The sequence below is a fragment of the Periplaneta americana genome, chromosome 2 (genome assembly GCF_040183065.1).
Source record: "Periplaneta americana isolate PAMFEO1 chromosome 2, P.americana_PAMFEO1_priV1, whole genome shotgun sequence".
NCBI lineage: Eukaryota > Metazoa > Arthropoda > Insecta > Blattodea > Blattidae > Periplaneta > Periplaneta americana.
In genome coordinates, this window is record NC_091118.1 from 60,819,396 (window position 1) to 60,844,336 (window position 24,941).

The 24,941-nt window shown below is 35.2% G+C and overlaps 1 protein-coding gene across 2 annotated transcripts in view; it reads right to left on the bottom strand.

Annotated features, from left to right (window-relative positions):
• Window positions 1-1,346: 1,346 nt before the first annotated feature.
• The window catches only part of LOC138694166 (deoxyribodipyrimidine photo-lyase-like), a 42,438-nt gene continuing 18,843 nt past the window's right edge, over window positions 1,347-24,941 (bottom strand). For both annotated transcript variants that reach the window (XM_069817749.1, XM_069817750.1), the window contains exons 6-10: window positions 24,068-24,226; window positions 12,914-13,112; window positions 10,365-10,557; window positions 6,058-6,299; window positions 1,347-4,263 (exon numbers count right to left, since the gene is read on the bottom strand). In XM_069817749.1, coding sequence (XP_069673850.1) covers window positions 4,112-4,263; window positions 6,058-6,299; window positions 10,365-10,557; window positions 12,914-13,112; window positions 24,068-24,226 — 945 coding nt within the window. In that variant the 3' untranslated portion in view covers window positions 1,347-4,111. The remainder of the gene's footprint in view (window positions 4,264-6,057; window positions 6,300-10,364; window positions 10,558-12,913; window positions 13,113-24,067; window positions 24,227-24,941) is intronic.

The following is a 24,941-nucleotide window of genomic DNA, read 5'->3' on the forward strand; positions in this document are numbered from 1 at the left end:
AATTTACCAGGCATCTCACAGCATCTAAGTTTTTTGTTACAGAGAACTTCAACAAATACAACAAAGAGTTTCCAGAAAAATTGTTAAAAACAAAACCCACAAAGTCTATCCGTTCATTAATGTGCCTAGATTCCGAACAGAGTTAGAAATAATTTACATGCGTCAAGACTTTAGTAACACCTCCAGTGCTAGTGTTTTATTGATATTTATTATTGAAAACAATTTGGAGTGTACATTCAGCAAATGTGTGAAACTTTTGAACGTTCTAGTGACAATACTCATGACTACCAGTGAAGCAGAAACATTTTTCTCAACATTAAAACGCATGAAAACATTTCTACAGACCGATTATTTAGTCCTGACAGCTCAGCAACGCAAAAGAGGGGAAGTAATAGAAGTAGTGGGGAGAGCTTAGGATTAGAGATAAGGGCGAGCGGTCGGTAAAGGAATGCAGTAGAGCTTAACTGTACTAGAAACATACCGCTCTACCGCACGCATGACATCCAATCATTCTGATGGCAAGCGAGAGACTAACCCAAACACCCCTTGGTGAAACTAAATGGACTCGCCTGATCCAGGTGTACATTGCCCGAAACTGTCAGGACTAAATAATCGTACTGTACATAGCACCATAGTGGAAGACAGACTAACAGCTTTGGCAATGGCAATGTTGTCCATTGAAAAGCAAGTGATTAGCGACATGTGTGACTTCAATGAGAGGATCATCGACAGATTCGCCCTGCCATATAATAAAAGGTACGGTAATTACATTTAAGTACCAAAGTTTATATTTGTTTTAGGCCTATTACTTGTTTCCTAACTGTATACCCATTGACATATGTCACCAACCGCCACTGCTGACCAGGAATTAAAACTATAGCCTCTTATGAATCACGCTATAGATCTTCAAACATTTTTGCCTCCTCAATAATTATGTCCTTCACTGTACAGTTCCAGAAAAAAAAAATGGCACACCTAAATTTTCTAAGTTCCAGATTCAATGCATTGGATATGCTCAGTGCTTCAAAGCAGTGGTACGCATGAGATCACTCTGGCAGTTATTGAAATTAATTTTATGTCGACTGTTGTAACCTGAAAGACATTTGAAAAGATGCGAGAAAATTGATCTATTCTTGATAATATATGAAGATTTATAAATTGTGCAGTAAAAAAGAATGATGGTAAACAAAATTAACCTTCGTAATTAATTAAAAGAATTCTTTCTTCAATAGTGTCCTAAACCTGAACTTTGTAGTCTGCAAGCTAGAAGCGTAGCACAGATCTATCAGAATGCTTGCGATGAACTGATATAACCAGGGTGTTGTACTGTATAGTGTTTATTTAATAATGACTCTTAGGCATTAATTGAATTTTATTTTCAGTTGAATTTCGTGCTTTTTGCATTAGTTGTGAAATACCTTGCTGCAATACGATTCAAATAATACTGGATTGAAAAGTGTTGCTAAATTGTTGTGGTGTGAATCGTGCTGTGTAAGTAGCTCCAGGAATCAGGCCATTTTTTTGTTTCTGAGACTGTACATGCATAACTGAAATTAAGTTGCGGAGTTTTTTTAAATAATTAAATTGATGTCTAACGTAAAATATGTTTTTCTTATTGCCTCTGTTCACTGAATATTTAATTAAAAGTAAATCGAAGAGTTTAAAAATAATATTTCTACTTTCGTTTGTTTAATGCAAAATAAGCATATCACAGCTTCTGTTTTTTTTAATAAGCATCACTATTGTTTATGCTGTCTAGAATATTCAATTAAAATGAGAGTGAGAAAATATTTCTTAATCTTTCAAATTTAGTTTGGAATAAGCATATGTTATTGTCTGTGTTCTCTGAACATTTCATTAAAATGAAGTTGTGGAGTTTATTTTAAATAAAATGATCCAAGCTATTTTGTTTAACTTGAAATGAGCATTGTTCATTCTTCATTCTCTAACACAGTTTAGACACAAGAATTAAGTGTTATTTCACCTGAATTTTTCTTATGAGTTTAAAAAAATGTACATGGCAATGACCTTCCACTTCCCTCTTCAAAACAAGCCAGGTGAAGGAGTTGTTCAGAGCAACACAACATACCGAGCATTCCCTACTGATACAGTGTTGCACAATCGCAAAGTTCATGTCTTTTAAAATGCGCGTTTTTCTGGAGAACTATACAAAATATAGCAAAATGGTATTTGACTTTTTTGTTGCTCTTTACTAAAGGAATAACCACCAGAATTAACGACATTACTTACACTTAACCCTGACTATATATCATCGTTTTCTGGCAGAAATTACTAAGTCCAGTTTTGAGTTACAGTGATTTTAAAGTTTAATCAAACTTTAAAAATCTGTTTTGTTATAATTTAATCTATTTTTTCTTCTGATTACATCTCCTAGTTAATTTTATCGGCATAAAAGTGAAGTTGTTGCCATGTAGATAAGCATTATTTCTTAAAATATCTGCCTGAATGACAACAATATATATCTCAAAATGAAGAATTTTCAAATTATAATTAACCCTTTTCAAGCAGTCACAGAAAGAATAAAATTATATCATATCTTCTTGAAAATGCTTTAAGTATATGATGTTAAAGAACTGATTTTGTGTCGGTATTTTATATTGAAATATTCAGTTTTTTGTTCCTCTTGTAAAATTGTAAATGTGCCCTTGTTTGAAAAACTGCTTCAATTTGTATATCTTGAAAGTTTGCTCTAACAAAATTATGTTGGAACAAAGTTACATGACACAAAATTTTAGTTAAGTAACATCCTTCCCAGAATAAAAAATTACATTCATTATGACAAAAGAATTACATTTCTTGTTATTCTGAAACCACATATTGTCAGGCCTGGTTTCTTCAACCTTTGTTAAATTATAACAGCATGTTATTCCATTTCAACTATAAACTTAACAGATGACCCATTTCTTCAATTCCTATCAGTACTAACAGGCTATTAAAACCCATGTTAATTTAACTGCCCAATTTCATGCAGTTCAATCATTTAACTCTCTGTTAGCATAGAAGTATTCAATGTGGCTGGTGTGTTAGATGCTGAACTTTTATATCTTGATTATTTAGAAAATGATATCCATGAATACATGAACAGAGCGGATGATTTCAGTGATTTAACAGAACAGAAGTTCATACAAAGGTAAGGTTACTTTCTGCTAAGCCTCACTTTTCGGTTTCAACTTAGATCCGTTTGTTTATTCTCAATAATTGGTTTATACTGTGAAATTATTTCCAGCAGAAGGCTTCTCTCAAACGAAGTGTAATTAGTCCCATGATTTATTTTTGTTCCAGTGTTTTTCATTTCACAACAGCAATACCAATACTCCGCTCCATGTTACTGTAATACAGACGAGGAAAGAAGCATAAATTAAACCTGAGAGAATAGAAAGGCTTCTATCACAGATCGACTTCTATCCCCTCTGAATCAGACAATGGAAACAAGCGAGAATCGCAATTGTCAGAGTTCAGAAAACAGAATTGAGCCTATACTTGGTTATAGGTTATGGTTAAACTCTAGAATCTCTGGTCCTAACAAAGAGTTAACAAACAGAATTTTAAAATATGAAATGTAAAGTTAAAGAAACGCAATATTTTTTACAGCAATTTATACTTTTAACTTTCAGTTAATTAACGCTATATTAGGTGCATTTTAACATATAGGTTGAAGAAACCGGGCCTCAGTGAAATATTCTTTAGTCGTGACAGAGTAGAAAAAGTGTTACTCTGGTTAAGTAAGAGTACATTATATTGTTCCAATGAACTCTACAGGAGGTGGGGAGGTGCTCTTCGGAAAAATTCAAACTGATCATACCAACTACAAATTTAAAGGTATAAATTTAAGTGTCCTACTGTTGGAGTGACAAGAAGTGGGTGTGCCAAAGTACCATACATTTCAGACAAAATGTAACAATTATAACGCACTTTCTTCTCTTCTCCAGTGGTTTATGAACGTTTTCTTCTCAGGAACATGTCCCCAGTTCCTGTACATCAGAACATCTATATATTGCGGCTGATGAATAGACGTTCTCTCAATAAAAATAAAAGGCACTGTTAATATAGCTACAAAAGTATGAATACACTCACAGTATATCTTCGACAGTCACTTGTGCTTCTTACCACCCCACCGTGCAATGTAAGAAAGAATGTCGAACTTCCTCTTGCAGCCCTCATAATTCATGTACCTGATCTTCCCGAAGACTGCTCTCTCAGCCCAACCTTGATCATGGATTCCACAGATTGACCACATACAACCTATATAAAAAAAATAATCATATTAATATAACAAATGCTTACATCTTAATATGTTGTTCGAGAAATGGTAATACAGTAACTGATACAGAAGCACCCATTAAAACCTATTACTATACATTACACAAAAGACCAGGACATAATATGTCCTAATACATATTATGTATTTTGAAAAAATCCAAACAAATCTATGATATCAATACGACAATTTCTTCTTGTTAGTTATAAAAATAAATACAGGGTGTGGCAGAAACACTAAGCGTGTTTTAAGTACGATTTATTTCAATTCTAGTTTACATTAAACTGTAGTTCTTGGAGTTTCAAAAACAGTTTTCACTTTTTCAGTACAATGTCTTTTGTGTGAGATCGTGCATATTTGCTTGCTTTCCGCACAAAACCAATACGCGGTAAGTGTGAAATACCACATTCAGTATTCCCAACGTAACATACATAACAATTTCCCTATTCTTACCGCTTAAGCGTCATATTCATTTTACTGCTTTAGGCTTTTAACATATTATTTTTAAAGACGTTCAATATAGTAATAATTATAAATTGGAAACTTACCACTGCAATTTCACCTAAATTGCACTGTTAATTATTGTTTTTAAATATTTGCAAAAATTAAGTAAACTCTACAACACCACAAAAGTTACTGCATTTGTAATGCAAGTAACATTAAGGAAGCCGTGAAAAAATCAACAAGATTCCAGACTCATCATAGACTGGGGGAAAAAAAAGACAGACGTATATCACGGCCTGCTGCAGTATAGTAAACACAGAAAACATTTTATAGGAACAATGTTGAAGATAGATATATTTGTTTTCCAAAGTTGCCGTCATTGAACAGAAACCAAGATGGAGATTTCATTGCAACTAATTAGAAATTCCTCTTTCAGGTATGTAATAAACGATCTTCGCACAAAATAATGTACAATACACGAGCGGTATGTTTGTTTTCATGTTCTCGGAAATTAAAAAAGCTCAACTACATTTCTCTTTTTCAATCTCTTCCTCGAACATGAAAACGTCAACATACCGCTCTTGTAACGCATATTACTATTACATGCACACCATTATTTTGAATGCACTGTTGTATGTGGCACTGGAATTCTAACACTACTTTTCACTGGCTCTACACCGTTTACCGCCTCCTGGATTTGATTTTTTAGCTCTTCCAGGTTTCGTGGTCTGGTCTCAAACACTCTGTGCTTCAGAGAGCCCCTTAAGAAAAAGTCAGCGGCTGTAAAGTCTGGAGAACGAGGTGGTCACGGTATGCTTCCAAACTGGGAAATTAAATGTCCTGGTAAAATGTTTTGCAGGCTATAGTGCTCACTACTGCAGTATGCACCGTTGCACCATCTTCCTGGAACCACAGATTCCTGAACTTGTGCTATGTTTTGTTCTGTGCAAATTGAACGAGGTCAACAAGGTGGTGATTTGTTTTTCACACTTCCTTCTTCACATTGTAGTCTCATCCATCAATGAATAGCATCCTTAGAAGGAGAATCACGTCAGTTTAGTTCTCATTGAAATGCTGTATGCGTTTCTGTGATGGACTGAGTTATCACAAACCATTCAACAGCACAAATACACTCCCTACTGTCCAGCACTCCATGGCTAACTAAAATGTAGGAGAGAGAGAGAACACAAAAATGCCAAATCATTTCCAGGTCAACTCTACAGGCCTGCCACATATCCGCAACAATAAACCCACCATATTCAAAATAATCTATAATTAAAACCTGCTTATGGTTTCTGCCGCACTCTGTATATACAAACATTTGCACAGCTTACCTACAAATCCATTGGGATCTCTACCATCCAGAGAAAATCGGTCATTAAGATAGATGGCATCAGCCAAGGCTCTCTCTGGAGTATCTGTCCATTCAAGAATTTTCTTTGCCCAGTACATTCGAAGAAAACCGTGCATTTTCCCTTCTTTCACAAGCTGAAGTTGTGCAGAATTCCATAAGTCATCGTGCGTCAATGCCTTCTCCAGTTGTTCCCGTGTGTACAAATATTGCCTTTTATCTTTTCTGTAACAAACAATCATCATATATAAATCTCAAAATCTATGTAACGTGTTATTTGTTTACTTTCTAACTGTATGAAATATAGTGTAAGTTTCGTAATGCCAATAAATAAATGAATCAATCAACCAATCAATAAAGTATATGGTATGATATATTTTGTGTCCACAATTACATCCATGTAATGTGGATCTCAATTTTGTTCCGGTACTACTATTACATTCATTATAAATATACCTTTTTTTATGGTCGCTCTTATAATTTAGGTTGATACCTCATACCCTAGATCTTATGTATAACAGATAACTCATCCCTGTGTTAAAATCACTTTGAAGAGAACAACCGCCAGGATCGCCACCCGTCCGCTGTAAACGAACACGAGATGGCAGTACAGTCGCTAATGCAATTCAAATGGGAGTTACGATGTGACTCCTTATGTAACAACTAGATGGCAGCATATTACCTGACAAAAGTTGTTACTGTGAAAGCCTATAAGACCGAGCAATCTGGGTATATAATATATTATGATCTAGGCCCATACTTACAGTTTCTCATTATATCCTTCTCCTTCCTTTACATTCATTCATTATTTACTAGTCTCTCACTTTTGTTCCCATTTAAATTTTTCCATACTCCCACCTTTGAAGTCTAATGACTTGCTTCAGTTCATTCAAAATGAGCACTTTTACAATTCCTTTCTAATAATACTTGTTACTAATCCTTACTACACCAATATTCAACATGCTTATACAGCATGAAATGTAGTATCATCTAGTGGATCTATAATTTCATTTGTAGGAGTTTTAATATTTATTTTCATCATATGAGAAAGCATGAGAACTAATCGACAAATTTTGTCGTTATTACGTTTGTACCTTGTGTACATTCCATTTTTCTGATTTCATTTATTTTCTCCATACTATGCTTCTCTATCCCCCACCATACTTCGCACCTATTTTCATTATCTCTATCGTCTCACTTAACTTTCTACTATTTTCTACTATATTCCCCTAATTTCAGTAAAGTAAACAGACAAACAAATAAATAAATACTTTTCTTAATTTTTTAACAAATTATATTGTCTTCAACAGCAACAATTAACAAGAAAAGTTTGCCAAGCAAAAACGTGATATTTTAATGAAGCCTGCACCAAAATTGTAGGTTTTGAAGGGTAATCTCAAACACATTTATATTAAAAGTATTCAACAGTCAACCAATAAAATATTCGTTTTAAACTGTCATAATCAAAGCCTGTTTCACAAGATTAAATTGCAAATTAACAATTTACAAATCACAATCCCACATAGGGACGACTTTGGGCACAGGCATGTAAGGCCTATCTCCTATAACTAATACCACTATAAGCCTCGGGGAATACTGCAAAATTTTCCAGGCAGAAGTATTCGCCATCTTAAACTGCACACTCAGAGAACTTGAGAAGGGTTACTATGGTAAATGAATTCTCATCCTCACAGACAGTCGAAGTACTTCAAAAGAACTTTCTTCAGGCCAGGTAAAAGCAAAACTGGTATGGGACTGCCTGAATGCCTTGATAGTCCTGTCTTCTCATAACAAGCTAGAACTGTGGTGGGTATCAGGGCATCAAGGCATTCAGAGAAATTAATATGCAGATCAATTGGCCAAAAAGAGTATGGAGATACCTTTTGTTGGACCTGAACTCGCGGTTGGAATCAGTTTACTCACTACCAAAATCTCAGTTAAAACATAGATTAAGAAAAGACACCAAATTAGGTGGCAATCCTACCCTGAAAAAAAAACTGGCCAGGAAACTAATGTTATGTCCAAACAACTCTCTCTCTTCATCTCTGCCCAAATTGGACAGAAGAGGAATGAGAAATGTAGTTGCATTAATTACTGGTCATGGTCACTTCAGAAAACACGCACAGTGGGACTCTATAAAGAGGAACCCATCTGTCAAATGTGCAAACAGGAGGAAGAAACTACCTCACATATCCTGTTTGACTGTCCACTTCTAGAAAGAAAAAGATTTTCCCTTTCCATAACAAGAGAAGATTTAGGAATGGACACTAATGTTGGAACCAAAATACTGTTGCTAGTCCAAGGAACAGATTTTGGAAGACAATGCTAGTGTCCATTCCAATGGGATGCACAATAAGCCTTTTAGAGTGATGTGCAGGAGGCCTTTAACCTACAAATCACAAGTAAAGATTACAAATGCTTGTAAACTGTGTTATACAATAGTATCTCATTACTTTGTAAAGTTTAAAAAGTTAAAAAAAATCAGATAAAGAAATTTACAAATAGAAACAATATGCAATATGCATTATGCAATATTGCCAACGATAGTTCATGAAAAATTATTAAGGAGCAAAGTTAAAGTGGCCGTATTTTTATCACTATCAATGAATCTGTTCATATTTCATCCTAAAATGGATTGTCAAAGCTCGTTAAAACATGTTTTAACAGCAGAAAATACAAAATATCGCCAATAAACATTTAGGAAGTCTCCAGATTTAGCTATTTTGGCAATGCTGGAGTTTTGTGAAGTGATTAGTAATTATACTACATACACTATATTGCAATGATTGGTCTAGACATCAGTTGCAATCGAGCTAGAATAGTCAAATACTCTTTCTCAATATTGTGGCACCTGTCTGGAACGTTCTGGTCATGTCTGGTTGCCTCGGCAGTGTGTGCACGCATCCAGCGGAAAGGAAGGCACAGGGAAACGAAACTCGATCTTTGGTATGCGCTGAAATGCGGTATGGGGCGAGGGGAAGGAAAACTACGAGACGACGCAGAGCGGAGAGAGCAGGGGAAACATCTGAAAAAAGATTGTTGTGGAGGTCCAGATGCTTCGCGATGCAGAATATTCTAGACGATCATGGTAAATAAATAACACTGTGAGTTGCTGATGGAAGTCAGTCAGCTGCGAGAGAGTTAGTTCACCTTCAGTCAGCCTTCAAGTCTTGGACAGCAGCAAGCAAGGTGGTCCTGAGTTCGATGTGCAGTGAACTTGAGTGAGTCTGTAATTGTGGCAGTATCCAGGTGAGTGTGGCGTATCCAGAGGCTTGGGTTCGATATGTAGTGAACTGTATCTGGAAGGCTTGGGTTCGACGTACAGGGAACTTGAGTGAGTGAGCTAGAAGAACTAGCCAAGGCAAACGAACTGTGAACTGAGAACTGAACAGTTTTGTTTTGTACATGGTGTTTTATGAACATTAGTTGAGATTAGGAGTACATTGTTGTTCTTCTCAATAATCCACGTGAATAGTCATTGTTGTTGTGCGTTGTGTGGAGTGCAATAACAACTACTGTGTTGCTGTGTTGAGTGGAATACCCACTGTTGACGGGTGTGTGATTAAAGATAGAAATAAAAGTCACATTATTGTTGAATAAAAGTTACAATATGAAGAATCATTCATGTCAAAACGGCCCTCTCTGAAACGAGAAAATAATTTTCTTACTATACTTTCCCCAATGACATTCTCCCCGTAAATGGCACAAATGGTTCTAGTGACCTCCAATGTCTTCACTCCTCAGTTAACTAAAACAAAAGGGTATGTGGGAAATGTTTGTTTTATTGTACTAGAAACTTCATTTTCTTTAACCCGTAATAAACACAAACTTCCATACATATTGAAAAATTCGAGACTGATTCAGTAACATAATACTGTGATACAAAATTTGCTTTCAGGTGTAGCTCCCTGTGAGGCTGATTTGAATAATTCTGGGGCCAGGTATCAAACCCGGAACCTTTGGCTAAACGCACCAAAGCTCTACCAAGTGAGCTATCCAGTATTCATAATACTGTAGTATGTACTGTGATATTAAAATGACAAATCCCAAAAAGACAAAAGTGTCTTGAAAAAAGCCCTATTGCCATGGGAAACAAAAAGGTTTACGAACTTCCGCATCAACTATAATACTTAAGATTAACGTTTTCAGTATGAACTGTAGAGAAATAATCCTCCCTCCATTCACCCAGTTTGTGTGTGATGTATCTTACATTAAGTTTCATTGCTGTGAATCAAAACAAAATCCGCCTTCTCAATGCACACTTATTTAAAAGTAACTTCCACTTCTCACCTATGGTCATTAAGAGTCTTCTTGGCCCAAACGTAAGCCCCGTCTAAGCTGTCATACTTGTCATTGTAGAAGCAAAAATTGTCTGCTAGCTCTCGCCGCACAATGGCCTCCTCACAGAATGCATCCACAGACTCCGAATATTTTGGTTTATATTCCTTTACAACCAGGATGCAACGCTGTACAGACACCTGCCCTGTGTTACAGACATTTCTAATAGTAATAACACACTATTCAGACGAATGGATTATTGTTTATGATCAACAAGTAAGCTTATCAATAAATGGTTTTCGTTTCACTGTGTAAGTACCAGAGTACAACCTTCATACTTACTTACTTATGGCCTTTAAGGAACCCGGAGGTTCATTGCTGCCCTCACGTAAGCCCGCCATAGGTCCCTATCCTGAGCAAGATTAATCCAGTCCCTATCATCATATTTCACCTCCCTCAAATACAAAATTCGCAAAAGCCAGAGTAAAATTACTCAGCATTCAACACTCAAACAGAAATATCTGCAAATGTGCCAGGAAGGAAAGCATACGAAATTACATAAAAGCAGTCTCCATAGAGCAGTGTTCCGCAACCAGTGTGATGTGGCACATTGGTGTGCCTCCACAAGGTGAAAGGTGTGACGTGAACTTTTACCTATTATTGTAAGAAATTAAATTAAAATTAAAATGAAAGTAATAACATTGTCTATTTTAAGTAAGAAGGTACTTGTTTATTCTTTATTACACGCTGCGAATTTTATGTCTTCAAAGAAATTAAGTGTAATTTATTTACTAACATTGTTGTTGTATCATTGTTTGCTTATTGATATATTAATTTTTGTATTCTCGCCTCTACCGCTGCACCAGCTATGGTGTGATTTCTTTGTAACACCGTATGTTTTGTGTACCATACCCAGGCCTTTTGGAACATTATATTTTATTACTTTATTGCCTGCCACTTTGTCAGAAGCTGGGAGCATGACAGACCTGACTAGGAATTGTCGCTAGGTTTGAAGTTTCCCATTTCTTACAATAACTGACAGCTTCACAACCTTAAGATATTTGTTATAATAAACGACAATAAGCAATCCCTCTCTGACATTTTTAAAAACATTTACAATTTTCGCAGACAGTATGCCTGAGTTGCTAAACTCTCTTACACTTTTACAACCAAATAACCTATTTGGAAAATTTTTACTCACTACAGCCACATAATTTCCATATATTTTTAAAACATGAATAAATGGGTATACTCGGTGGGGAAGAAACAAAACTTGAGATACCTATGTGTTACTTACTTACTGGCTTTTAAAGATCCCGGAGGTTCATTGCCACCCTCACATAAGCCCGCCATTGGTCCCTATCCTGAGCAAGATTAATCCAGTCTCTATCATCATATCCCACCTCCCTCAAATCCATTTTAATATTATCTTCCCATCTACGTCTCAGCCTCCCTAAAGGTCTTCTTCCCTCCGGCCTCCCAACTAACACTCTATATGCATTTCCAGATTTTCATGACGTGCTACATGCCCTGCCCATCTCAAACGTCTGGATTTAATGTTCCTAATTATGTCAGGTGAAGAATAAAATGCGTGCAGTTCTGTGTTGTGTAACTTTCTCCATTCTCCTGTAACTTCATCCCTCTTAGCCCCAAATATTTTCCTAAGCACCTTATTCTCAAACACCCTTCACCTATGATCCTCTCTCAAACTGAGAGTCCAAGTTTCACAACCAACAACCGGTAATATGACTGTTTTATAAATTCTAACTTTCAGATTTTTTGACAGCAGACTGGATGATAGAAGCTTCTCAACCGAATAATAACAGGCATTTCCCATATTTATTCTGTGTTTAATTTCCTCCCGAGTATCATTTATATTTGTTACTGTTGCTCCAAGATATTTGAACTTCTCCACCTCTTCAAAAGATAAATCTCCAACTTTTATATTTCCATTTCGTACAATATTCTCGTCACGAGACATAATCATATACTTTGTTTTTTCGGGATTTACTTCCAAACCTACCGCTTTACTAGCTTCAAGTAAAATTCCCGTGTTTTCCCTAATCGTTTGTGGATTTTCTCCTAACATAGTCACGTCATCTGCATAGACAAGCAGCTGATGTAGCCCATTCAATTCCAAACACCCTCTGTTATACTGGACTTTCCTAATGGCATACTCTAGAGCAAAGTTAAAAAGTAAAGGTGATAGTACATCTCCTTGCTTTAGCCCACAGTGAATTGGAAACGCATCTGACAGAAACTGACCTATACGAACTCTGCTGTACATTTCACAGAAACACATTTTAATTAATCGAACTAGTTTCTTGGGAATACCAAATTCAATAAGAATATCATATAAAACTTCTCTCTTAACCAAGTCATATGCCTTTTTGAAATCTATGAATAACTGATGCACTGTACCCTTATACTCCCATTTTGTCTCCATTATCTGTCAAATACAAAATATCTGGTCAATAGTTGTTCTATTACGCCTAAAACCACACTGATGATCCCCAATAATTTCATCTACATATGGAGTTGATACCTATGTGTTAACTTACCAAAATGGAACCACGGTGACAAATGGCTCAGGGCTTCTGCAGTGGGATCATTTCTCTTGGACGCAAAAAATTTTAACCTTGACGAACAGAAAGTCCTGAGAACCTCAAGACCAGCCCTTGTGCCAGGTTCAGCCCAGTCCACAGCAGCCACACTTTGATCCACTTCCAACATGGATTTCGCTGCCTCCCAGTCAACGGCCTGAACATCGAAAACGTGAGGTAGAACAGTCATAGTGCAGATCAAGTGGAAAGTGTTACGTAAGAACTCTTTATCCATGACCATAACGAAAAACATGCCTTTACTAAATACTTTTGCGTTTGTAAAGTAGGCTTTTATTCAACATTACTTTATTCCACTAGTGAGATAAAGACTTTACCTCACAGTTTGAAATTTATCTCACAGTTCATTAGTATTTTCCTAGTATCCGGGCACACACGTATACTTTTCCATTCAACTATTACTCAAGAAGTTAATATATTAGTTACTAGATGTCACTACCTCTACTTCTTTAAATATTACCATTTCTTAAATATACATACACTCAATCTCCTTCTCTTTTCTCTATCTACTACGTCGTAATTTGTGCATTGCATCCATATCTAATATGTATTTTTTTTTAATTTTGTAATAATTTACCTTTTGGGAGGCGAGGAGACTTGAACCTGCAAAGTTGGGTTTATAGGATTTTATAACAACAAGCGTTAGTCAACTGAGCTAAACAGACACGACGATTAATTACGTTTTAATATTCCTCTTAAGTTTACAGAAGTTGTTGTTGTTGTTGTTTTCTAATGCCAGGCGTTTGACAATAAAGTCATTTGACCTCTTGCACTCCAATATTTTTCAAAGATATTATCATGACCAGCCACTGAAGCACAGATTTTCAGGTGTTCCGAATCCATTTCTTGGTTTGAGTTGCACAATGGACAGTTAGGGGACTGATGTATTCCAATTCTATGCAGGTGTTTGGCCAAACAATCATGGCCTGTTGCCAATCTAAATGCAGCTACAGACGATTTTCGTGGTAAATTGGGAATTAACTGTGGATTTTGATGCAGAGAGTTCCATTTTTTCCCATGGGATTGTGTTATCAAATTTTGTTTGTTGAAGTCTAAGTATGTAGATTTAATAAATCTTTTCACAGAGTAATACGTAGATTTAGTAACAGGTCTGTAAGTAGCAGTGCTGCCCTTCTTTGCTAAAGCATCCACATTCTCGTTTCCCAGGATTCCACAATGGGATGGTATCCATTGGAATACAATTCTTTTATTGAGTGATATTAATTGAGACAGCATTTTAGTTATTTCTGCTGTTTGAGATGAAGGTGTGTGTTTAGAGACTACTGATAGAATAGCTGCTTTGGAGTCTGACAATATAACTGCATTTTTAAATTTACTGATGTGGCATAGAAGATTCCTGAGACTTTCACTTATTGCAATGATTTCTCCATCAAAACTTGTTGTTCCATATCCAAGAGATCTATAAAGTGAGAAGAGACAGCACGTAACACCTGCACCGGCACCTTGTTCTCTGGAGATCAAGGATCCGTCAGTGTATAAATGAAAGTGTACAGAAGTAAAATGTGAAATTATTTTAATTACATTAGTCCTGTGAAGACTTCTAAATAATCCCTGAAACTTCAAAAAGATGAAAATACACGTTTAAAATGAAAAAAATATATATTAAAATTATATAATTAATTATAATTTATTTATCCAACGCCTTAGATACCATTCTTCACTAATCTGGCCTTCTACATCATGACCTACCTAGTACATGTATCAATTCTAAAATCCATGCTATAATATGTGATTATATGAGGACTTATTTTCAACATATTTTTTTATAAAACATAATTTTTCGTTATGGTCATGGATAAAATTACGTATGGTACTTGTGAGCGTGATCTTTCCACTCGCGCAATAAAGATGCATTTACCTCACAAGTACCATAAATAACTATTATTCAAAGCAGCTGGGACAAAAATTCGAGTTTCAAATTATGAATAGCTTACAACATAACCAGAGATTGTTTAGTAACCTTCAGGCAGCCATTAAATGTATTAGTTGCTGAGTGGTGACTTATCAATCAATTAATCAATCAATCTTCTTAATGTATCCAGCTTTTTGCTGACAATATAAAGTCCACTATAGTCCACTGTAGTCTATTCAGTTTTTGTTTTTTTTTCACGAGAAATGAGGGGTATTTTGATCGGTGTTCATTATAGAATGCCTGTTGCTAGTAGCCAGAGGTGGGGTATAGTCAATTATACTGCAGGGCTATGTCTTCTGCAACTGGTACTGATGATTTTAATTTACTTCTTTTGTGGTTTATGGATGGACAGTATAGAAGAACGTGTTCCAGAGCTTCATCATGATTATTACACCACAGACAAGTGGGATTATCAGAAATGTGAAATAGGTGTAGGTACATTGTGTGACAACATGACCTGTTATGGCTCTTGTTAAAAATGTTTGAACATGTCTGGGCAAGTTTTTGTACATTTCCAGGTCATTTGGTTTCTTTTGTACAGACTGTAAAATTTTTCCTGTCAGAAGGGAGCTAATTGTTGATCCATAGGTTTGTAAAATGAGACTTTACTGAAGCAAAAGCACTGGATAGAGATATCACTTGAAGAGGTCTTGGTTGCAAATATGTTGCCTGTTTTGCAATATTATCGACTTTCTCGTTTCTAGGTATAGCACAATGACTATGTATCCATTGAAATGTTATTTCCTTTTGAAGTTCTTTTAGTTTACTTAGTTGTTTCTCAATTGCAATAATTCTATGTGTGTATAGGTTTGGTACATACTTAATTATATTAAATATAGCCCCCTTGGATCGGAATGCAAATAGATTTTTCAGAAATTTGAGTAACACACTGAAGAGCAGCATCAATAGCTTAGCAATTCAGTGTCAAGACTGGAGGAGGATGGACATAGTATGAAATAACTTTCTTGATATTTTGGAATATAATACCCTGCTCCTGATGTCCCATTATTAGGATTTAGAGATCCATCTGTATAAATCTGAAGATGATCCTTACATGTGCTGCAGATTATTCCATGGCATCCAACTTAAGAATGTATGGAGGCTCATTTTTGGAATGATTTCCTGGAATTTGTATGCTATGTTCTGGAATCACCCATTTCCATGGAGGAATTTCGTTCACGACTGGAGTTTTAGCAATGAGGAGTGGTGACTTATGAATTATGTAATCTTATAGTATATAAGGTGGCATATACTGTAGGCTCTTCTCTGGGCAGGGATCACATTGCCTTTGATGGAGAAGTGAGAGCCATAAAAACTGCTCTCCAACAATTATTGCCTCGGTTATAAACATTTTCAAATGCTGTAATTCTGTGTGACTCCCAAGCTGCAATATCTGCCATCACCAACAACTCTAACCATCCACCTTGTCCTGACACACACGAATGCAGAAAAATAATTAGGAAACTTACTGACCACAACAAAAAAGTGGTCCTGCAGTGGATACCATCCCATTGTGGTATCCCCGGGAATGAAATAGCTGATTCTCTTGCAAAAAAAAGGCACTAAAATCCTGCCCTATGTTTGTGAAGTACCCTACAGTCGAGCATCAACCATCATACGACAGAAGGTAAAGGACACATAAAAAATCTCTGCAAGATAACATAAGCACCTCTGAATAGAAATACAATGTAACTTTGGTATACTTTTTTTTTTCATGGAGTGCAGTTCGGTGGCTCCTTTGAACACCCACTTACAGATTTATTACTTCCTACACAAAGACATCTGACAATTCCATCCTGTCCCCTCATCCCAACATTGCATAGTTGCCACAATCCTGACGACCCTTGAAATGAGAGGATTCGTGGCCGTCATCCCCATCTGGACGCCATGTGTTTTGAAGAAGAGAACATAATATCACGAGCTGACCACTCAATGACTGCTGTATTTTACTCCAGTTTATTCATAGGTAACATAACTTCATTATCCACGCAGAGAACACATATCACATAGTAATAATAGGAGGAAACTGAAGCAAGGAGAAAGATAAAGAAATAACGTGAGATATAGATATAAGAAAGGAAATTAAATGAAAGTAAAGAGAATACAGTACAAATAAATTGCGCACGATTTAAAGAAGTTAAGCAAAAAAAATTTTTATTGTGTTAGGTGTATTATTATTATTATTATTATTATTATTATAATTATTATTATTAATTTTTTATTATTTTTATAGTAAACACTGTTACTTTATTAATTTCCAATACACGTTTTATTATTAATATAACAAATTAATATTTATATCTTATGTTCTCTTTATTTCCATTGCGATCAAAACATTTTAAGATATAATATACACCATACGACATACACTAACATCAAATAATAAATTATGCACTGATAATTAATAAGGTAACGGTTTCAACTCAATATTGTTTCACTATGACTTTCTCTCATAGACTACAGGCAAGTCCAAACAAATGGAAGAATCCACATCATAACTTCATAACTAAAATCATAGAATGACCCAGTAATAACTAAGTGTTAGAACTAAATGAAAGAAGTACACTTAAAAAAACAATAGTCCATTTACAGTTTTCAGAAATAAAAATAAAAAATTATTAATAACTCACATGTCTGCTATGATGAATGTAGATTTATCGCTGCCCCTCTGTTTTGGTCTCACTATCCGAATCCACATTAATGATGAAAGTGGAATCGTCGGATTCCTGATCGTGAAATATGTATTTGTTTTCAACCTTTTTAGTATGTTGAACATATTTTTTCCACAGTTCAGCATCGATGTCCGAAGCACAGTCTCGTAGATGTTGACAAACACTAGCACTCAAGGAGGGTGTTGTGTTCCTTTTTCGCACTTCACTTTTCAACTTGGCCCAAACCAGTTCAATAGGGCTGAAGCAGCAGTGATAAGATGGAAGCCTCAGGACCTCATGACCATAACTTAAAGCTATGTCACCAATTATATATCTTTCCTGAATGCATGCGTCCTTAATTAATTTCAGAAGCACAGCTTTGATTGGAACTGGGTTGGGAATTATTATATTATTAGCCCGCATATAGCTAAGCATGTCTTGGACATTCATGGACATACAGGTTGTCTTGAATTTCAGCCAAGAATGATAACTTGCATTGTCTAAAACAATGATGCACTTACGGTCCTGGAGTAAATTAGACATGAGAGAGTGGGTAAACCAATGCTCAAATACCGAAGCGTTCATATTGTCGTGACTATCAGCTTTAGCGTCACCAATGTTTTTTGCCGATTAGAACAGGCAGTTTTCTATCCATCCTTCAGAACCTCCAGCATGCAGAATCATTATTATTTTCCCTTTAGACGTGGGAACTTTGAGGGCACTCGAACACAAACCATCATCCCAGCCTTTTTAGAGACGTCATGGGTATCGTACCATGTCTCATCCAAATAAATAATTTTATGACCCTCATTTCGGAACTGTCTTAATTTCGATAAGTACATGTATCACCATGCTACAATTCTACTAGTTTCCATTATTATTCTTCTTCCATTGAGGGTCTGAAACTTAAAACCTAGATTTAATAGCAAAGTTCGTAACGTTGAACGTTCATATGGGAAATCACATATACGTTTCAGATGGGCTAATAGTTCATCCAGTGTAGGTGATTTCCCATTTTTGAAGAAAGTGTATATTTCACGGCGGACCAAATCACACGAGAAATTATCTATTTTAGAAATTTTTTTCCTATTGTTTCTGTGTTTCGTAGATGTTTTAGGAAAACCCCTTTCTACTACTTTTCTCACTGTATTTCTGTGTATACTGAGTACTTTCGCAGCTTCAGTGCATGCCCTTCTACCGAGTTTATTTGTCGTCACATATTTGTGAGCACTTAAAATAAATTTCTGGCCAAGTTTACAAATTATACCAGTTCTTGGCTTGCGACTGGAACAAGGTTCAGTGCTTGGTCCAGCAACACATTCACTGTCAATAATACACGCACTATTTGCACTATTTTCACTATTTACACTACCAAAACTATTATCTATAACACCACTCTCACTATTTACAATGTCATTATTATCCGTATTACTTGGTCCAGCAACGCATTCAAAAGGTGTATTATTAAAACTAAGTTCATTATAATTATTATGTACAGGTTCATTATTTACAAGATCTACATTATTTAAATTGTCAACTGGAGCAATATCTTCACCACCTCCAATCACTGACGATTCCCACGGTCTCCACATGTCTGACGAATACTACACAATGAATGTTGTGCCATTGAGAAATGATACTCTCGTGCTTACTGACGGGATTCTTGGAATTCGGAAAAGATGTGGCAACTCTGCCTCCACATGGATTTGACTGGAACCTGTCGATTCTTCTGAACGAGGGTTGTGATTGGTTACTAACAAAAGAAGACAAGATTTCTGTCACAGTAAGGATGACATTTATTTATGACAACCAATTAGTAGGGGGCAGTAGGTCTGTCGGCAAAGTCCTTTCTACGAAACTGCACTCCATGAAAAAAAATAGAATATACCAGATTGGCCAAGGAGAGAAGCAGTTGCCAAATTCCGATTAGCAACTGGACATGATTGCTTGGGTAAACATCTATGTCGCATTGGTTTACTCCAGAATCCTAACTGCCCACTCTGCAACCAGAACATCGTAATGGACTCAGACCATCTAATGGATTGTCTCAATCTGTCCTCAAAAACACTGGTAGAGAAGTATTGGGAAGCAAGAGAGAAGATAATGGCCCTCCAAATATAAAATTTGTTACTCATCCTTTCATGTTATATATCTACTTATGTACTCTTCTCACTGTTTGTTTGTTTATTTGTATATTTGTTTACTTGATTTTATGAATATTGCATGTTGCCATTATCACTTTGGCTAAAGATAAACTCTACAGCCCTGCATTAAATAAATAAAAATAAAATCTTATAGTAAATATAATCGAAATTACTATTACTATTATTATCATAATCATTATTATTACTATTATATCATTTGGGAGGGAAGCAAGTCTATAAAGTAACACAGCCCATCCCACTGTGTTGTAACTTTATGGCATTATTGTAGCCAAATATAAAAGTGACTAAGTTCTGAAGAGTGGAGAGAAAAACATTATGCGAGTTACTTAAAATAATATACTGTGATTAAGAACACTTCAACCTGTGACACTCAGAAAGTACACATGTGCTGTTAAGACAAAAGTGCTGAGAGGAAGTCACTATAGATAGAAGCTGTGAACCAATCACACCACAAACTGCAATGTGAGTTTTCATTCTTAGGTGAGGTTTCATTCTTAAGCTGGATGGATAATAATATACCGTATTTACTCGAATATAATATGCCATTGAATACAATACACACCCCAATTTTTTATCATAAAATGCAGAAAAAAAAATATTGGCGAATATATTATATGCACCTGTGCCAAAAACCATTCAAGATTAAATTATATTAACAAGACAGGTTATAAAGACACCATTACCTCTAGCTATACATCATATTCAACTTATCTTGGAGTAACAGAATTGGAACTTTCAGTCAACAAGTCTGGGATGATATCAGAACATTGACTGACAATGACTAACATCATGCCACTATGTCATCAGTAATTTTAGGCTGGGTACACACAGAATCACGATAGCTTAACACAGTCTGCTCGTGACAAGTGATCTGTTGGTTGTGTGGGATTTGAAAACTGGCCTAGGCTAGAAAATGGCGTCAATGAATGAGACAGTATTATTATTATTATTATTATTATTATTACTATTGAATTCTTTAGGTCGAAATTGAAAGAAGAAAAATGTATGTACTTTTAAAAGAAGATTTTTGAAGAGAATTAAAACGTGGGGCAACTTAGCCTGGACTATACATAAGCAAAGCAATATTTATTGGCACCATATTGCTTGTAACAAAATATGTCACATTTATTGGCACCATACTGTTATAAATCTGTCACGATAATAAATAATAATTTCCCATCTAAAAGTCAATCTCTCTCTCTCTACTTCACTCCCTCATAAACACAAGATGATTCTGTTGTTATGACTACATACTCGTATACATACTGAGAATTTCAACCATTAAAAAAATGGGCTTTCCTTCAAATTTGATAATGCCTTTCTCCCATTATTGTACATCTTATCCAATAGAAAACAGAGTTTATGTTCTCTTAAACTTTCAAAGATTTTGACAAAAAAAAAAAAAAAATTCTAACTTTATAAGATAAGCGGGGTCATACAAATTGCAATATTTGTAGCTATTTCGAGAGACAAATTTCACTGCACTCATCAATGTCACTTGTTTCATTTTTGAATACATTAGGCCTAAATAAAATGCCAAGGTGTTGTATGCCCGGCTGCAAATTCAATTATCAGAAGGTAACTTAGTGGCCATATTTACTTTTCCTTCTGGTGAAGTAACAAAAAACAGAAGTAAGGTTAAGAAAATAGTATTTAAAATTAGCTTATGCATGTATCCATACGCACTTGTAAATTTACATTGCACTAAATTATTGTAATTGCCTACTGTAAAATGAATAACTTTGATTTGTTATTTCACTGTTCTTAAAGTCTTAATCTATGTGTCCTGTACATGATATTTGATTTTCGCTTTCTATCTCATTCCTAAGAAATTTAAGCATGGCCATTCATTTACATGGTTGTTTGTACTTTCATTACAATTTTTTTTTCATGGTATTTGTTCTTTATTTATTGTCAGGTAGGAGATAAAAGTCTTTTGACTTGTCTATTCTCTGGGTCTCCTTTGGGAATTACTAAAGCAGAAATAAATATATTTAAAGTTTATAAATATAGATTTCATAATAAGGAATTCCCAGTAACTAACAATAATGTCAATTTGTTTAAGGAGGAAAATTAATTGTTCACGAATAGGCCTAACATGTCAGACGCTTGCCCCTATGTTTTATTTTATTATTATTATTATTATTATTATTTGTTGTTTCTAAAATTCATTTTTCCTAATAAAGGATTATTATTATGTGCGGGTAGTCTACTGAAAGGGAATTTTTGTAGAATAACTTTATACCATATTTAAATAACTTGAAAGTTTTTCGTTGAATAAAGAGACACACGAATATCACTTTATTAATAACTTTATCACTGATCATTTCTTGCTATTATTATTATTATTATTATTATTATTATTATTATTATTATTATTATTAATATTGTAAAATTAAGAAATGTATATAAAAAAGTTTATACAGGTTTTCCTACATGTAATTTAAAAACTACAAAATGCCAGACTGTGCCGTATTCGGATGCAACAATTATGTGAAGAAAACCAAAGGCAGAGAAGTCAAATAGGCCTACTTCCAATATACAAGAAATGATGACCTGGTTACAATATTATGTAAACGAAATGACAAACATACTGACACACCGCAAATCGCAGCGACATTTGTAGCTGCACGTGTAGCCACCCAGTGTCGCTACAAGTGGGCACCCAGCAGCAGTAAATGTCACAGAAGAAATGGACTCGGACCCATTCGAGTTGCGAAATGACCTTGGAATGCTTCAAACTTGCTACATTTACTGCTTTATGTGGCCGCTTGCATTTAACTCAACACAGTCTATAATTCCCTGCGACAAATGTAGCTAGTGTGGCCGTACCCTTAGTACTAAGACTGTTAATACCCATGTTAATTTAACTGCCCAATTTCATGCAGATAAATCAGTTTAACAGAATGTCAAAATGTGATGTGTAAAGTTGAAGAAAAGCAATATTTTAACAGCAATTTATACTTTTAACTTACAGTTAATTAATGCTATGTTAAATGCATTTTAACAAAGGTTGAAGAAACCGGGCCTTTATGTGTGACATTGTAATATGTATCAGTGTTATTATTGTGATAGTAAGTTGACATTCTAACCTCACAAACCCAGAGAATGATTTCAAAAGGAGTGTAACACATGGACGTGTTATAATTTGAAAGAGGGCATTTGCTTCTCAATTTGCTATATTATATTGTATTATTTAATTTTTTATAACTCCAGTTTTAGGAGAGTTACTCTCCATTTGCACACTTCCAATCTCTACACCTTCTTGTGAAAAAGTTTTCAGTTTGATCTCATTAAGAATAAACTCAGGTTCTCTGTGTAATCATAATCAGAGAGTGTGAATGATATGATGTGCAAGAGTTAATGGCTTTATTGTCAAGAACTCAGCATTAGTTAATATGAATTGATATTTGAGGAGAAAAATTCACTCCGGCGCCGGGGATCGAACCCGGGTCCTTGGTTCTATGTACCAAGCACTCTGACCACTAAGCTACGCCGAATTCAATCCACAGCACCGGTTCAATCTCCAGCGCCGGAGCGAATTTTTCTCCTCAAATATTAATTGTCAATATTATAGATATTCTGTAGGACAAATTAATAAAATCTTAAATATTCTCATAGCTAGCAGTGCATATTCTGTACAGATTACTGTGCACTTAACTGCGGAATCCCGGCCAAACAGTCACTCAGCTGAGTGCACCCCTTGTATAATGGCAGTTGACTTGGACATAAAACATCAACATATATGCCTAACTTGGAGTCAGGCCAAAAGAGAAACATTGAAGGAGGAGCATTCGATCCAGTGCTGTGGTTTGAATTCAGCGTAGCTCAGTGGTCAGAGCGCTTGGTACGTAGAACCAAGGACCTGGGTTCGATCCCCGGCGCCAGAGCGAATTTTTCTCCTCAAATATAAATTGTCAATATTACAGATATTATTCTGTAGGACAAATTAATAAAATCTTTAATATTAACATGAATTGACCATTTCAGCACCAAAATAAAAAAACATGTTGATGGCAACAAAAGACCTTAATGTATTCATACGCTTTTTTTTTTCTTTTTAGCTCATGGCTGAATCAATAAGGAATTCGTTCTGCCCTGTTATTAAGCATTCTATGAACATGTTACCATCTTGCAAACAACTTTTGTAGTGAAATAATAATAATAATAATAATAATAATAACAATAACAATAATAATAACAATAACAATAATAATATTTACCAATAATACCATTAGTCTCGAAACAGGACCATACTCATCTTTGATATCAAGAAGAAGAAGAAGAAGACGAAGAAAAAGAAGAAGAAAAATATAAAAAATCAGTGTCATCACAATTTCTGTACCTTTGCTTTGCCACTTCCAGTGTACTGATGTTTAGTAACAGGTGGAAACGGAGTCAGAAATTCTTGTAGTCTTGAGTTGATCTTGTTGCGAATAGTTCTGGCAGCATATTCTAGCTTATCAGATGCCACCCAACAAGGCACAATGTTATGGGCATCCACCTGTACAAATAAACATAACCTGTTACAATTTCATTGTCTTGCACAGTCCAAAGTCTACATTCTCTTGATACACTATTGCTTTCATTGAAGTTGCAGCACTTTAAGAAGATACGTATGATCAACAAATGAGTCAACAACGAGCAAAAGACATAAATAAAAGTAGCAAACAATGTTGCTGCTTAAATAAGAACACTGCCTGTCTTTAAAATATATTGGTATCTAGTACTGGATTATTCGAAACTAATTCTGGCGTAAGGTATGAAAGGAATGCTTCTTATAAATTGACTTAATTATTTTTAGTTGTCATATACTTAGGCTTAGATATTTGGACAAACTGAAGGAGGACCTACAAATTTATAAGTTTATGATACTGTAATTGCGAAATTGTTTGTCAGGACCTCAGCAGCCAAGAGCTTTCATAGCTTATAAGGCTTTATAATAGCTAATAATAACAATAATAATATACTTAAAACAGAATTTATATTAACAAATATTGCCCACTGCGCAACTCAAACCAAGAAAAGGATTCGGAACACCTCAAAATCTGTGCTTCAGTGACTGACCATGACAATATCTTTGAAAAATATTGGAGTTCAAGAGGTCAAATGACTTTATTGTTAAACGTCTGGCATTAGACAACAACAACATATTAACAAATATCATATTGTTTGAAACAATGGGTAATAAGTCGGCTAGATTTGTCGAAAGTCAGACT